General features: G+C 42.9%; 1 protein-coding gene across 1 annotated transcript in view; it reads left to right on the top strand.

Annotated features, from left to right (window-relative positions):
* The window catches only part of ADAMTS2 (ADAM metallopeptidase with thrombospondin type 1 motif 2), a 177,223-nt gene that overhangs the window by 61,521 nt on the left and 99,400 nt on the right, over positions 1-16,302 (top strand). Inside the window, exon 3 of the mRNA XM_032196684.1 lies at positions 1,803-1,962. Within this exon, the coding sequence (XP_032052575.1) occupies positions 1,803-1,962 (160 nt within the window). The remainder of the gene's footprint in view (positions 1-1,802; positions 1,963-16,302) is intronic.

Genomic DNA, 16,302 nt, shown 5'->3' on the forward strand with positions numbered 1-16,302 from the left:
CGAATGTTATATCCAATATCCAGAAGAAACGTGTGCGTGTATACAATTAAAATATATATTAAAAGGAGAGTAATTCTGGAATAAAACATCAATTCTAAATTTTTCATGTACTTCTTCTTACAGTAAAATGTCAGTCGCTGTCTCTCTGGGTTCAGCACTTACTCGCTTGGTTGTCTTAGCTTCCTTGAGCTGCTGAGCCTGTCTCACCTTTTTTGTGGCTGATGTAGAATCTAAATTAGATAAGAAGAAACAGGACAGGATTTCAAATTCAGTTTCCTCTCTATACAGGCAGGATGGCATCAGTTTAAATTGCTTCGATATAATGTTGCTTCTTTAATCCTTCCTCTTCAATCTGTTTTTGTATACATTATATATATGAAATCTGGGACTGGAAATCTTGCCTAATGTAAGTTAAGACATGACAAATGAACCTGACATTTTTCCAAGGAGTGAACCAAAGAACATACTGTATTTATAGCAGTCGAAATGTAGTTTGCTGCTTGTAGAAGAAAAATACGGTTTGTATGAGAACTTTAATGCTGGGGTATGATAAGAGTGTTTAGATGGTACGTGCTTCAAGTGAGGCTGCTGGGTTCGAGGCAGACAAACTGGAAGCTTGAGGTTGGGCTTCTCCCAGCAGAGGATGTGGGCTCCAGGAAGAAATGTGTTGCTGGTGAGAGCACAGCCCCTAAGTCCAGTGTCTTCACTTGACTTGGGTGTCAGTGGACAGAGTGGAAAAGAGCGCGATGAAGAAGGATCTGAAGGTTGGATTTCAGGCGTCTCTCCTTAATACTCTAAACAGTTTTTCCACTATTAAGATTCCAGTCTTCATAGTAAGACTTTCTGTTTACAGGATAAGTGTTCGTCAGTGTAAGTTCTCAAACACAGATGTGTAAACACACGCAGGAAAATTGATTGAAGCCAACCATTTCTGCCAGCTGCCTGCTGGCTCTGGTCACCTTCTCCACTGGGGCAAGACAGCCAGCAGGAGACAACTGCAGGGCATCCAGGTTGTTTCACCTGCGTGAAAATGGTAAAAAGACTTTTAAAAAATGTTCAGTCTTTATGCTGGTTTCCCTGCTGTGTTAAGCAGCAGTGAAAACTGTGAGAATTGTTCAGATGATGTCCCTTTGAGGTGTTCTGTAGCAGTGCAAATTTCTCAGTTTTTCATACCTGGGTGTCTGTTCCAGTCTGGATAAGTTTTTCTTTCTTGGCAGTGCACAGCTGACACCTTTTTTAAACCTAGTTCGTAGCTAATTCTTGCAAGAAGTTTTTTTTTTTTTTTTGTGTGTCAAGGGGAAGATAATCACAAGGCTTATTTGCCTGCACGTAAGCTGTAGTTCTTTTCTGCTTTGCTTCTGAACAGAAAGGCTGACTCTGTGCTTCTTGGCTGTAGAACTGCCCATAAGGACCAGCTCTGAACCGATCCTTTATTTAGCAGAGATAGTAAGCACTGGAGCGTTCTGTGGCTGACAGATAGCCAAGGTCATATTAACTTTCATTGTAGCTGGTTCCTAATTGAGATGGTATTTCCTAGACAGATTCTTAGACCTGTGCTCTGCTCATTTGGTTCGAGGAGAAATCCCTTTGGTTCAGGGTTTTACCTTTTGTCCTTTCTTGTCAAGTTGGGGAAACGATGCGTCATTTTGCTCTAATAAAGAATTCACCTGATTTCCTCTCTGCATCCTAATTGCTCTCTAGAGAGCACTAATGTGTGCTTAAGCATATTGTAACTGTTTACTCACAGTGTCTGCTGTATGTGCAGTAACCCAAAATGTTCGATCTCTGCCTTGTTGCTCCAGGCTGGCATGATTCGCACGGACAAGGATGAGTTCTTCATCGAACCTCTGGAGAAGGGGGCCCACGAGGAGGAGGAGGGAGGAGGCAGAACACACGTGGTCTATCGCAGAGCAGCTGCCAAGAAGCAACTTGCTGTTGAGAACGCAGATACCCTGTATAAAGGTAAGGCAGAGGTGTTCATACCAGCTGATGGATAAAGTGATGCTAAAGGCAGGTAGGCAACGTGATCTGCTGCTGTCTCTGGTTTTCTGTCCTTGAACATGGAAATGTGTTCTTCTGCCTCTGTGGATGAAAAGGTAGGGAAGGAATTGAACACTTCACCTGACATAAACGAGTGTTGCAGCAGTCAGAACCATCTCCAGGATGATGGAGCTGTGTATGCTCTAGGGACAGCGTGAAGTCACGAGTCCCTGTGTCAGGGCAGAGGAAGAGGATGGTGGCTGGGGCAGCAGGGCACAGGTGCCCCTGTGTGCTGGGGACAGGTGGCAGCGCTGGCTTTGCGAAGGCCGTGCTGAAAGGCTGCAGCAGGGACAGCAAGGCTGATACAGTTCACATTGTCACTGTTTTCACTGCGCTGAATTTAATCCTAACAGGGAAATAATGGTATCTTCAGATATGAACATAAACTTTCTTGATTTATTTGTGCTTCCATGTGTGGAATTTAACATAACATGTATGAGGATAGGGATGGAATAACAAGAGCTAAACATAATCACCCTTGCTTTGTAGTATTTTCTATTTCTACTCGGATGTGGTTCCTTTTTTGCTGAATAAATAAGGGATGCAAACTTGGTAAGTGGATGTTTTGACAGCTGACTTTAACACTGAGATTAATTGGGTCATTTGACTGGAAGCAAAAAATCCAACTTGGCTCCAAATTTGTGTATGAAACTGCAGTTATTTGCCACTCATACCCTAGCATTATCTTATTACAGTATGTTTTCAAGTATTCTGCAGTGCGTTAGATTTCCCTTTGTAGAAACACGCCCATGATCCCTCTTTCTCTAGTATGCCACCTTACATTTTGAAAAGATAAATGGGGTAACCTGCTCTAAAAATTCTACCGTCACTTCTACATGCAGTAATCCCCTGAAACCACTTGGAGGAACAGGCAGCCACAGATTAGGCAGTAATTAGCACCAAGTTAGCACACTAAATTTCTCAATGTCCAAGTTGGAATGGGGATGAAAAAGGAAGCAAGCCATGGTATTCATTTGACTTTTTTCCAGTTTGGTCACCAAAATGACTTTTGAATGTTGTGACTGATGCAGTGCTGTGTCAGGCTCTTCTGGTGGTCTTTGTGCTCGTTCTGGACCAGAGCAGGGGGGAGGTAGAGGTCTGAGTGCCGCCATCCCAGAATCACACGGTGGAAGTTGCTCTCTTAGTATATGTTTATAAAATTACCGCAATGTTGGAAAATATCATCCAGTCACCGTGTTTCCTTTTAAACAAAAGACTTGATTTTGTTCACACCTTATGGCAGTATTTTTGTTTTTGGATGATAAATATTCCTCGGGAGTAGGAGTCTGGTACACAGCAAAGCATAAATTGTAGATCAGCTCCAGTTATTGGCATGCGGTACCTGCTGGAGGAAGGCTCTGACAGCAGCATCTGAAAACCCCTGTGAAGTGCAGCACCGTGCTGTGTAGCTGCTCGTGGACGGCCAGGTGTGACCGACGGCGACGCGGCGTACGCTGCGGTGCGGTGTGCGATGCCAGCAGCCTTCTGCCCTTCGTCTCCTCAGGGCCTGCAAGCTGTGCACTTGCATAAGGACTCAGGTTTGCAGGCTCTGGTGCAGAGGTACAAAATAGTAATAGCTATCAGCCAGCACTGTGGAATTACAAAGCAAAAATGAGGCTGATCTGTAGGCCAGGCTGAGACGTAGCACTGACCTTGTCTGGAACAGCAAGTGTCTGTGCCAGGTAGGAATTGTAGTAATTTTTCATATTTCAAATCTTAAAACAAGGGAAAAAATGTAAAGAGAGTAATCCTTCCTTCCATCTGTCCTCTCTTGATTTGTAAAATTGATTAAAGATTAGCTTTTATTTTGGAAAAACAAAACAAAACCACAATATATGTATATATATATATATTTTTTTTTTTCCCCATGGAATTTTCTTTGCCTTTAAGAAACGAGTGAACAACCACGCTGAAACTGGGCTGTTCTTCTATGCTTTTTATTAAACCTGGCTTCTCACTCCTGATTTGCTCTGGGCAATAGTCTTGGAAAGGGCATGTTTGCAAAAAAAAATTGTAATTTTATTTTCTGCGTTGTCTTTTTCCAGAATGCATCTCGTTTTGCTTAACAAGAGTCAAAATACTTAGTGATGGGGTGTTGATAAGCATGATGTGCTGCGTGTTTCCATAACACTCCAAATTGATCAATGGGCTTTTTTAGGATATACTTAAGGCACTTTCAGCACGCTGTATCTATTTAATAAAATAGAAAGGGAGAGAGAGGCAGAGAGCATTTAACCAAGAGCACTCCCCCTCTTCCACCATCCCTGGAGACATTGGCATTGTTGCCAAGTCCCATAAATTTACATATGATGAATTGTAACATTTGGACTATTTTTAAAGTCCAGCCTCCAGGAATCATACAAATATGTGATTACTTCTTTTTTTTTTTTTTTCTCCTGCTAGGTGAGCTTCTGGATCTTTTAACGGTTGATAAAAACTTTGTGGTTTCTGACTGTAAATATTTTAAAGCAATGAATAATACAGACTGCATGGTGTTCCATAATTTTGAAGATAACATCCTCCGAAATCCCATGATAAATTAATTTAATCCAGTGATTTGGGAAGGGGGGTCATGACTCATGATTTGTGAATGTTTGGGTTTGGAAAGATAGATAGGAATTCCTTGTAAATATTCCTATCTCTGCATTTTTCCCCCAGAAAAGGGACAAGCTGTTCTCATCCCAGCGAGACAGGAGGTGAAGGAACCAAAAACCCCTTGGACTGGGAGCTGGGTGGGTCAGTCATCGTGCCAAGGATGTGGGGTTTGTCCCTGCCACCGTGGTCGTGGCAGTGGTCACGCCAGGCCTCGTGTTTGGCAGGGGCTTTGCAATTTACACCCCAAATGTGCAGGCCCGTGAGGTGTACCTGACAGCAGGGTTATTCTACCATTTTCCATGCACTGTTACCCGTCTGTTATAGGGAGGGAAATTGAGATTTTGTTCTTTCTTCAAACAAACAATGAAACAACAACAAAACACAGAAGAACAAAACTCACCAGAAGAACAAAACTCACCACCTCCTAACCCCTGCAGAGATCGGGGTGTGCATCTTTTATGGCAGCTTGGCCGGCGTGCTGGGAAAGCATGGGTGTGAAACAAGCGGCAGAGGCTGATTCTGGACAACATCAGGATTGCTTTTGCATTTATGTAAAATGCTATTAGGATATTGGGAAAGGTAAATATTTGTTTTGGCAGCCTGAGTCATCGCGTTCTGACTGGTGTAGGATTATCTGGTTTTGGTGAGAATCACAGAGTAAAGGGAGCAGCACTTCTACCACTTTTTCCCCTTAAACACAAGTTGTTAATGTGCTGGAGAACTGAAGGCACGAGATTTTAGGGCAGTAATGTGGAGAGGAGTAGTACTATAAAAGTCAACATGAGCTCATTACAGTTCACTCAGTTGGGCTAATTGTTTTGGAAAGAAATATTTTCATAGGTTCACTGATGTATGGCAGGTACGGTGGGAATAAACCCTGTTTTTTTCTGACAACTGTGTTTTTACTACTTGCATGCATACAATAATTTATCTTCCTCTAGATAAAAATAAGCAGTAAGTTGAAAATATTTTAGTATTTCCAGCTGAATTCCTTCTTACATAGATGAGAAATGTTTCTTGACAGCAGTAAAACTTCCTACACAATAGAATTAAAATTAAATAGGCAAGCTTGAGGAGTGTTTTTTTTTTTTCTTGAAACTGCTATTTTTATTTTTTATTTTTCTCAAATGTTCTTTAGACATTAAGTGAAGAGAAGGTAAGTGTTTAATTAATGGTTATGATGAGGTCTAGAAAAACAACTTGATTGTTTTTCTCTCTAAAGGCAGTCTGAGTGTCAGGCTTGTAAACTCTGTATCGCATATCCCAAGCTAAATTACTGTGTCTGTTTTGTTGATCAGCTGGGAGGAAAAGATTATACTAAAACTTCCTCAAGGTTTGCATTCTCTCTCCAAATCATTGTCTAAATACGCTCCTCTGAGTTTTATTGTATTGCTTGACTGATGAGAAGCAGAACTCAGCTGTAGTTGACAGTTGTATTTACTGTGCAGCTGAAAGATGACCTTAGCAAAGAACAGTTTATTACTGAAGAAGGCAGCAAGGTACCTCTCCAAATGCACTTGAACCAGGCAGATTGGTCAGTCTTTGGCCACTAACTGAATCCCTTGGAAGGGCCGAGCCCAACCTGCCACCAGTCCCACCAGGAACATACTGGGGCTGACAGGCTGGGCGGGCTCCCAGCCTCTTCTGGAGGGTGGCAGCCCCTTCCCACAGCAGTCCTTGGGTTTGTGGCAGGTCTTCACAGGGGTGGTGGCCTGGTGCTGAAAGATGTGATTGTTTTGTGCGACCCTGGAATGTACTTCTTGGGGCATTTTTGTTTTATGTCTACTATTGTTTCTTCCTTCAAGTCACAGGTGGCTAACATCCCCCTGGCCATAAACTTGCACCAGTCAGGTAAAAGGAAGGAAATAAGGAGTTTCTGCTTCTACCCAGTGGGGGCAACCAGCTCCTTTCTGAACAGGTAGCTGAACCTTGTCAGAGCAAAGCTTCTCCTCAGTCCACTTAGTGCCACCTCCTGCCTCTCCATGGCCTAAAAGAGCTAAAGCTTTTCTCTTCCTCGTGCTGGTGGGACCTTACAGAGTCCTGAGGGGTCAGGGCCCCACTCAGCAGGAGAGAAACCCATGGCCATTTAAGCTGAAGAAACCAAACACTGAAAGTTGTTGGGAAAGTAATAAAGTAAAGTAAAGTGATAAAGTAAAAATTTGATGAAGTTGTAACAACTCAGCTGCCAGAGCTTTACAGGTTTTAAAGATGATGTTTCAGAGGAAGACTCCTCCATCATAGTCCATCAAGCTGTCAGTGCCATTGATTTACTAATGTATTTAAATTACTTTTTAGAAACCAATGTGAATCTGTTGCACATTTTTTTCTGGATTGCCTGAAACGACATTCAGATTGGCTGCAGGCTGGCTGGGTGCCATTCTAATTTACAGAAACTTTTCTGGTTACCTCTGCAGAGGAACAGTTCCTTCAGAAGACCAAAGTTTCTCCAAATCCGATCAATATTTCGTCTCAGTTTGTATTCCTGCTGATTAATTACTGTTCCCTTATTTTGCAGTCAGTAAGGCACTGAGGACAGTATTTTTTTGTCTCCTTCCTACATCATCTGTGCATGATAAATACATCTGTCTTTCTCCTGTCTTGGATTTTCTCTGAATTTCACATTGCAGATTCACAGGGCTTTTCTGGGAAGGGAAAGATTGGAAATTCAGTTGTGATTCAACTCTTGAATAAGAAGCAAGGTTATGCACTTACGAAAAGCAAGTCTCCAGAGAGTTACTAGGCCCTTGGATGTCACCCTTCCTAACCAGAGATGGAGCTGATGAAGCAGTTCTTTGCCAGCACGGGCAAATAAGACTTCTGTAGTAATTTTTATGTGAAACTTCTGAGCAAATCTAAAGATTCCTATTTTCATAAGAGTGCAATAAATGATCTGGGATGATTAGTTGAATGCTAATGAACAAGACGCTTATATACGGTCTGTGTGAAATATAAGGAATGTGGTGTACAGGAACATAACGGCATTGTGTTAAGACCCTTGGTTTCTGCATTTTTCCCCCCTGTTGCCATTAGGCAGTTTGAGATCCACATGGTCAAACTGACTTCAGTAGTGTTAATACATGTACCTTAGGCTCAATTTTTATTTTTTATTTTTCTGAATGGACCTGGGTTCCTGTTTTGGTTATGAGGCGCGATGAGGCAAGTTACCGAGGGCTTTCCACTTCTATTCAGTTATGCGTGAGTTAAAGGTGATCAACTCAATTATTTGTGCTTATTTAAATATCAGCAGTTTGCTCGTATTGTTAGCTAATTAAAAAATACTATTCACGTTGTTCTTAACTGACAGATTCATTTCAGCTTCTCTACTAAATTGAAACAATGTGATAGGGCTCTCTACGTGATGGTTGTAAACAGCTTACAGCTGGAGTTGAATATTACCAAATGTACTGAATGTTGCTAAATATAACAAAATGATAATAAGGCCGATCCTGGTCCGTAAAACAACAGTTCTTATACAAATAATCCTACAAAATATTTGTGAGAAGCTCTGTTGAAAGCATGGGGAAAGCGCTCATTTTATTTTTCACATTTTTCTATTAATTAATTCAGCACTAAGGGTGTGTGAAGCTGAGCCTGGCTAATCACTTGTTTATATTTATTCAAGTCAAAACTTGTTTGTTTATAGATACACTTTATAACAGATTTCATTAATGTTTGTTTTTATTCTTCATTATAACATCCATTGATCTCACAAGACTTAATGACTTGAGCCTCACAACCTCATGGGAGGAAAGAGAGAACAAAATATTTGCCTTTTGGACAAGAGTAATGTAAACCTTGTTTTTACTGAAAGCTGATATTGTTTTTTGCTGGTAATAGCCCACTGCAAGACCCGAGTTCATAGGAGCAGCAGTTCAGAAGTCAAAGCTTGCCTGCAGAGCCCGTGCAAGTGCTTGCATGTGTGAGTGTGTGCAGCCGCCCACAGGCATGTGTGGAGTTGTTGCTTATGAAAATGTATGTGCACACCCACATGCTTTTTGCAATTCCTCATCTATTGGTGAGCTCTTCCATGAAGTGGCATCCTTTGGGGGCTTGTTTATTTACAAGCTGTGTGCATGTTGTCCAACCTGCTGAGAAAGACGGAGGATGGCAATAGTCCAGCAGGTTCTGATGTGTCTGCCAGGCACAAAGGGGGAGAAACTTGTTCACAGGAAGACCTTAATATTCTGTCCCGACAACTGAAAACGTTCTGCAACCCGTATCTCTGTTTGGGAAATGGATTCTGAAACTGAGAATTTGAAAATATGGATGGCATGTACTGTTTGGTGTTTTGTGTGATGGGTTTCAAACTCTGTTTAATAACAATACGCAAAATAGCATCTGGTATGCGTCACTGAAGTAAGCTTTAGTCGAAAATGCTGATAAACATTTGCTGTAGACTGAAAGCAGCATAAATCTCGTCTGCTGTCCATGATAATGATGATAAAGTGGTTTGATCAGGCAAAAAGCTTCAGGCATCATCAAATGAAAGCGATGGGCAAGCCCAGAGTTGTGGGGAAGATGGATAGCCTTCAAACATTGACATTTCTGTCATTTCTTGACACAGAAGAGCCCCATGTGAGGCCCTGTGAAGTGGTCCAAGGATGAAACAGGTATTCCACCTGGTCCTGACTGTTCCCAGTGCTGTTAAATCTGCTCCTCGGTGGCCAGCCCCTGAAGAAATGCAGTGTGCTGCTGGTACCTCGCTGCTTAAAGGAGGGCACTGGATGGGTCACTGCGTTAATAACAGAACAAGATGCAGCAGGAGGAGGAGGAAGAACCATTTGGGTTTTCCTCTGCAGTCACTTAACTCATGGTGGCTACTGTACACCAGCATGGCCCTATAAGCAAATGCTTTCTTGCTCCTAAGCTCAGTTCCAGTTAAAAGATTTCAGTGCCTCAAATCTGGTGCTGCACAGGCAGTGCCTGGTCTATGGAGCTGTGTTCGTAGCTAGAGCCTGAGCTGGGTAATAACTTTCTGTAGCTGGTGTTACTCTCACTTATTTGTTTGTGTTCTCTTTGTTTTAAATTCCATAAGCAATGCCTGGGGCTGCCTGGACTTTTTAGGGAAAAATAACTTTCACTTGACAAGTCAGCAGCAGCAGCGCTAACTTTCATTGCGGCTACTGCAAGTCTCCTTTCCCCAGTGCTCTCCTGAAGTTATAAGAGGCAGGAGATCTCAGCCCAGGAAAAAGCCAGTAAGACTTCTGATTTCAGAAGCTTTGAGTCTGAACTCCGGCACAGTAGTAAATTTATTTCCTCTTCAAAATATGTGCTTTTCTATAAAGCAGAAATGCTGTTTTGAAACAGTGGAAGAAGTTTATGGCAGTAGCGGAAACTGTAGTACTGCTAACAGAGCTCAGACTGATCCCTCTAAATGATAGTGTTACACATGATTTATAGGTTTTCCAAGTATTTGCTCCCAAATGGAGAGTGTGGCACGAAGTCCCATGCACAAATTTGCTGGTAATAATTTGAATTTAGTTGTCTTGGCTCATTTGACTACAAACCTTCGGAGTCATGTTACCCATCACTTGCATTTTAAGACGATTTAAAATGTTCTCTCCGCAGGACTGACTCAAACCGCGATGTACTCTTAGCCAAACGATGATTATTTTGTTAATGTGGATTTGAAGGGTTTCTGTTAAAGGCCCCCAGGTGAGCAGTACCCAGTGCCTGTGTCTGTGACCTGCTGGCACATCGCGGTGCCCTGCTCCTGCGGGGCTGAGCGCTGCACCGCTTCCTGCACAGATCTGCATCTATTGCTGAGCCTCTGCTGCTGAAAAAAGAACAGGGACATGGTTTCGTAAGTAGGTTAAACAAGTCTAACTGTGCTAATGATTAGTCCTTTTCTGTCCCAGCCGCCCCCCTGTCCCTTTGCTGGCTGCTGCTGTCTGAGCCCCAGCCCTGGGCTGCTGGAGATGCTGCAGGAGTCCTGTAGCTCCCGTCCGGCCCTCTCTTTCTGCTGCATTTGAGCCTTTGGCCGTGTTGCTAAAAGGGATGCAGTGACCTGCTGGAGGCTACTGGGGGGTCTGACAACCCCAGGGCAAGCGACTGAAACATTTCATTGCCTTTTTCAGTGCCTGTGGAGCCCCTGCCCTCCACTGGCAGTGTGCCTCCAAAGAGACCCTGATGCAGGGTGGCACCTGGCCTCTTGCCCCAGCCCCTGGCACGGGGTAAAGTCTCTGCTCTCCAAACCGCAGTGCTTGTTAATGGGTTAAATATTTTGTGCTCTATTTTGCAGCAGGTTCTTTGATTAAAAGCCTGGTTTGCATCTTTGCTTTTCCTTTTATCTGTGAGTTTTTGTGCAGTCACTCACTTGTTCCAGCTCTCTGTGTGTGCACAGACCATCTGGCACGGCTCGCCTGCCCGGCAACGCGCAGTGCTTTCAAGGGGAAAAATTATTAATCACAATCTGGATGGCGAGGGGGTTAGGGATCGGTTTGATTTCAGCTCCAGAGCTGACAGTTCCACAGGTAGTTCTTCCGAAAAGGTTTCTCAGCAGCCCCTGCGTGCTGCGGGGTGGACGTGCGAGGGGAATGAGGCCAGAAACCTGGACCTGGAGCCGGTGGCAGGGAGGAGGCAGGAGCAGAGCTTCTCGGAGGCTCATCCTCTGCAGTCCCTCCCTGCTGGCCTGCCCGGCGGCTGTGGTGCTGCAAAGAGCCTCGCCGTGCTCCGGAGCGCTTTCTTTAGCGCTTCTGGGCTTCAGACGGTTGTCCTTGGAACAGAACTCACTTCCCTGGGCTCCGCTCCATTTTGCAGGGTTTGGCCACTGTAGGTTGTCAAGTCAAAAAAAAATAGTCCTGGTCACTGCGATATTTTAACATTCCTTCAACAATCGTAGCTTTAAAAAAAATAATGGTGTGATTAATTAAAGAATATTTTATGAAGGATTCTTTTATCTGAAGAAGGAATCATGTGAGACATGCTCAGCCCTAAAAGTAACCCGAAAATAAAAGGCTAAAATAGTGGTTGCTCTTTACTGCTATTTTAAAACTTGTAATTTTGTCAGCCATCTGTGCACTTTGTGTCCACCTCTCTTTTCCTGTCAAGAGATTTTTTTCCTGTTGCACATGTGGAGACATATCAGTTGTTGAAGGTGCTTGCTTCCTGAATGGCGAGGCACAGAAATGTTTTATGCCTGAAGCAGCTGCCTCAAAAATGCACATCCCGGTGCAGAAAGTCAGGAGAGAAAGTTTATGTTGATGGTGTAGGGAGGTTTTTTTTTTATTTTTTTTTAAATTTATAAAGAAATACAACCAGTATTGTGTTTCCTCTTTCTGATCTTTCTCTTTTTTTTTCTCTCTTTCTCTTTTTTTTGTGTCTCCTGAAGTATCTCTCATCCTTTGGTATAACCTGGCAGCGTGCTGTAAAGTGACACGGAGTTTTGATCTCCGCCTTTGGCTGTGGGCAGCGGTGACATTTTGAAGCAGCGTCCTGTCAGAGGGCAGCAAGTCCAGGTCGCTTCACGTGAAAGCATCTGGTGAGGCTGGTAGCTGCAGGAACTAAACAGTGACATGAGAAGTTGCCCTTGCCTGGCTATTAATATGTATGAAATTACCAGGCACTGAGAATTTTATCTCGTGAGCTGCATTTTGTGGTGCTGAGCAGGCAGCAATCCAGTTTGTCTCACTGAACTTTACTATACCATCGTTTCAGAATTCATTCATCCTCTTGGGTTCCTTTCTAGGGCTTTCCTTTTAGGAGAGACGCCGCTATTTATAGTAATGAACACATCACAATCATTTCTTCTTCTGGCTGTGGAGTGGAGCAGAGGTTTGATCCCCATCCTACGGAGATCTCGGGGTCTCAGCACCCTCACAGCCCTTTATTCACAGATGTGAGCCTCCTGCTTGTCTCTGCTACTTGCCCTCATGTTGAAGCTGGCTATGCCAAGCCCCAGATATCCGTGGCTATATTGAATATATTTGTTAGGTGGCTTTTAGAACAGATTTTTTTTTTTTTAATACATCATAAAATGAATTACTTGAAAATTGGGGAATGGGTTCTTTCAAGGATCTGGGCTTAAAATGCCATGTTGTTGTTAAAGGCCATAGATTAAATCGGGGCTCACAGGCTCACGGAGCTGAAATCCTGGCTCGCAGGCTCGCTGGCCGTTCTGCCTGCCACTCCGCCGTAGCCTTTACCAAGCCCTGTTAAGAAAGTGCTGACTAAAGAGCAGGCTGAAAAATCACTCATTTTACCTTTATATTCTACTTGCGAGCTGAAGGATTTTTTGCTTTGTTTTTCTTCAAGCAGAGTCTCTGGAGACTTGTTAGGCTGTGAGATAGTTAGGAAAGGCAGCCCAAAGGCTCAAGCTGGGGGCATTAAATGGCCCAGGCAGCCCCACAGCACTGCGGAATCTCCAGTATAAAACCTAACAAGAGGCAAAAATGTTATTTTCAATCACCCTAAGATGACTGGGCTATAATTTCTAAATTTCCAGGTATTTTTCTTGGATATAACAATTACATGTGTGCAGAGAAGCTGATCGTATCGACATTTCCATGGCAACCCATTGTAGCATTTCAGATATTGACCTGGAGGTCATAAATTACTGAAGCAGAATATTTTTGGAAGACTGCTGAAATCTATCAGTCGGCTGCAAGATGCAGGGACAAGAGTGTAGCGACAAAATGCAGATGAGAAAACACAGGCTTCGGAATAAAGTTGAGTGGAAATTTTGTTCAAGGCTCACCAGACTGAAGCCCAGAAGAGTTGGTTTCTGCCCTTTTGGGTTTGTTTTTGGTTGTGGAGCTATGGCTGGATGCGTGATACAGGTAGGATAGCTGTAAAAATGTTGTAGCAACTCCTGTTCCACTTTTCTCAGTGGTGCTGCTGGGCTTCAAGAGAGCCTCACCTGGCTGCCTTCCTGCGAGCTGTGTTATGCTGGCTGCTGGTGATGTGGGTGGGAAGGGTGCAGTGCCTGAATTAGTAAAGCCTTTGTTTTATATGAAGGTATTTACTGGTTTACAGCAACTGATTGACACCGTTCCATCTGGGACCCTCTTATCAGACCGCCTGAAGAGAATTAAATGGTCTGCGGTGCTGCTGAAACCCCGCTGGGAAGGCCTGGCAAAGGGCAGAGTGTTCCTTGCATGAAAACCGGTGCGTCTAAGCTCTGAAGATTTGCAGCAGATAAGATTGATTGCACTGGTAGGATTTACAGTCCTTCCAGGTCTCGGGTCAGACAACTGGAAAGTCTGATTGTCTCTGAAGCGATGGTAGGGGCATTTCCAAGATTCTTTGGGAGGAAGGATCCGCTAGCTAAAAGGCCACATTTCTTCCGTCAGATTATTTCTTCTTGATTTTTTGAAGTTTTTAAAGGAGAACTCAGACACTTTGAAGTGTGAGGTGGAACTGTACTCCCACCAAATAAATGACAGTGTCTCTTTCAAACTCCCCATAGGCAACGCATGTTATCTGATAGCTAATTCTCACAGACCTTACATGAATGCATCTTCTGGGAACTGCCTATGTAATAATAAATACTTGGTTGGTAAATGTATAGCTTTCAGCCAAACCATGCACTTGATCCCATTGACACAGGTTTTAATGGAGAAGTTCCCAATGAGTTTAGTGGGGGCAGACCCGGTGCAGTGCTGTGGGAAACTGGGAGACTGAATTTGCTGGGATTGCAAAATATTCGTGTCTGTTTTCTGTTCTGCTTCCATCTTGTACCTTCTGGGTTTCGTGATTTACTTAGCGATTCATTCGAACAAAACAAAGCTAATATGTGACTTAAATTTGCATCAGGAATGGAGCATCGAGAAGCTGACCGACTGAACGTATTCCTAGCAAGACCACCGCGTGCAGGTCCTCACTCTGACACCCCTCTTATGTCTGCTGAGACACCAACATCTTTCATTGCTCACGAAAATTACTGGAGGCCCTTGGAAAACGCTCATATTTTCCGTAGAGTTTTACCACTGTGTTCCATACAAAAATCTTCTGCTTTCACATATTTTACAGGGATTACTGTTGCAACAGATGTGCTTTCATCACATAGCACACAGGTTTGTGACAGCAGTGTACACGTTTGTGGAATTTGCTCAGGCATTTCAGGCAGTGTCTTTTTCTGCCTTCTGGCAGCTTGGCCACCGTGAGCTGATTTTTTTCCCCTTTTATGCTTTGTCGATACCCTTCCCCATCTCAAACACATCATTAGTTTTAAGAAGTTCAACCAAGTTGTCATTAATGAATGTGATAAGGAGCTTTCAGATCATAAGCGGCAAAGTTAGAGGTCTTGGGCTTTTTGCACAAGCTGCTGCTTTTTCCTTTTAATGAGCCCAACCTTTCTTCCTATCGCCTGGTCAGGTGTGCCTTCCTCCAGTATTTGTTACAGAGGCATTCAGAGCTGGGATGTAATTTTGTTAAGCTCTGCCAGTAATAATCGTGCCTCCATTCCTTCCTGGTGCTTTCTAATTAAATAATTTTCTAAATTTTCTTTGTACAGCCCTGTTTTGAGATATGCACTTCACTGTCCTTGATCTCATTATTCCATTCTTATTTTGTTTTTAATCAAATTTGCAGGACATATGCAGTGCCTTCCTTTCCCACAGTACTTTCCAAAACTCACTGCTTTGTGTTCAAGTAGCCGTACCTTCTTCTCATCCTTCTGCTCCAATTCTCTAAAAACTACTGATCTGATTTCAATAATTGAATGAATGTTGGGCTGTTCTTCTCTGTGATTCTTTAGTTCACCAAAACTACTTCAACTTCCACAGTATAACTTCAAGTAGTCCCAAATTTCTACTTCTGTTGTTACTGGTTTGTGCTTCCAATTTGTCTTTTTTTTTTTTTTAATTTTATTTTTATTTTTTTTGTCTCATCTAGCTGATCTGTTTTTATATTTATTTATTTATTTATTTTAACAACTGAGACTAATTTAGGTCTCCAAGTCATGCCTGGGTGATTTCCATCCTTCCAAGAGATCCTGGTACCGTTGAGGTTTCTCATCCACATTTTTCAAAGAACCTCCTCATGCATCCTCAATATTTTGACCGCATATACCAAGAGGTCATGTTGCATAAGGCTTCTGCTGTTCTCATTTAATTTTCTTTCAATTTATAATCATCTTACAGAGAAATCTCTGTAAGAATTTTAATATTTTGTTAGCACTTAGGATAATTTCTCATCCACGGGCCAATTTGGCTTGAAACACAAAAACAAAAGGCAATCTTTGCCCCCAAATCCTAAAATATGCATTAAACCCTAGCAAAACGAGTGTCAGTTCTGTTCTAGCTGAACAGAAGCACACTTCCATGGGTACTAACACCAAAAGCATCTTGCAGTATTGATCTTTTCCTCCGTTCTTCCAGAAATCGTTGTCACATGCAAATACCTTTCTCACTTCCTTTATAATAAATGCAAAACGTTCAGGTTTTTCCAAACAAGCTTCAAGCTTTAGGCATCCAGGAGACAGTACTGCCTTCAGTCGCTGTGGAAAGGATCTCAGGAAAGTAATTTTATTGGTTTCATGGATCTGAGGGAAGAATCAATAAGGCACCTACACACTTTGAAGCTCCCGGTCTGACCTCTGCATACCCATTAGCTGCTCTCCTCTCTTGTTTCTCCCCCTCACCGTTGCCTTAATGACAAAGTCAAGGTAAGCCCTTGGGCTTCTTTTCATTTCACTTTTTACTCTTAAAAACCGCAAAATGATTAACA

Source organism: Aythya fuligula, chromosome 14 (genome assembly GCF_009819795.1).
Source record: "Aythya fuligula isolate bAytFul2 chromosome 14, bAytFul2.pri, whole genome shotgun sequence".
NCBI classification, from domain to species: domain Eukaryota; kingdom Metazoa; phylum Chordata; class Aves; order Anseriformes; family Anatidae; genus Aythya; species Aythya fuligula.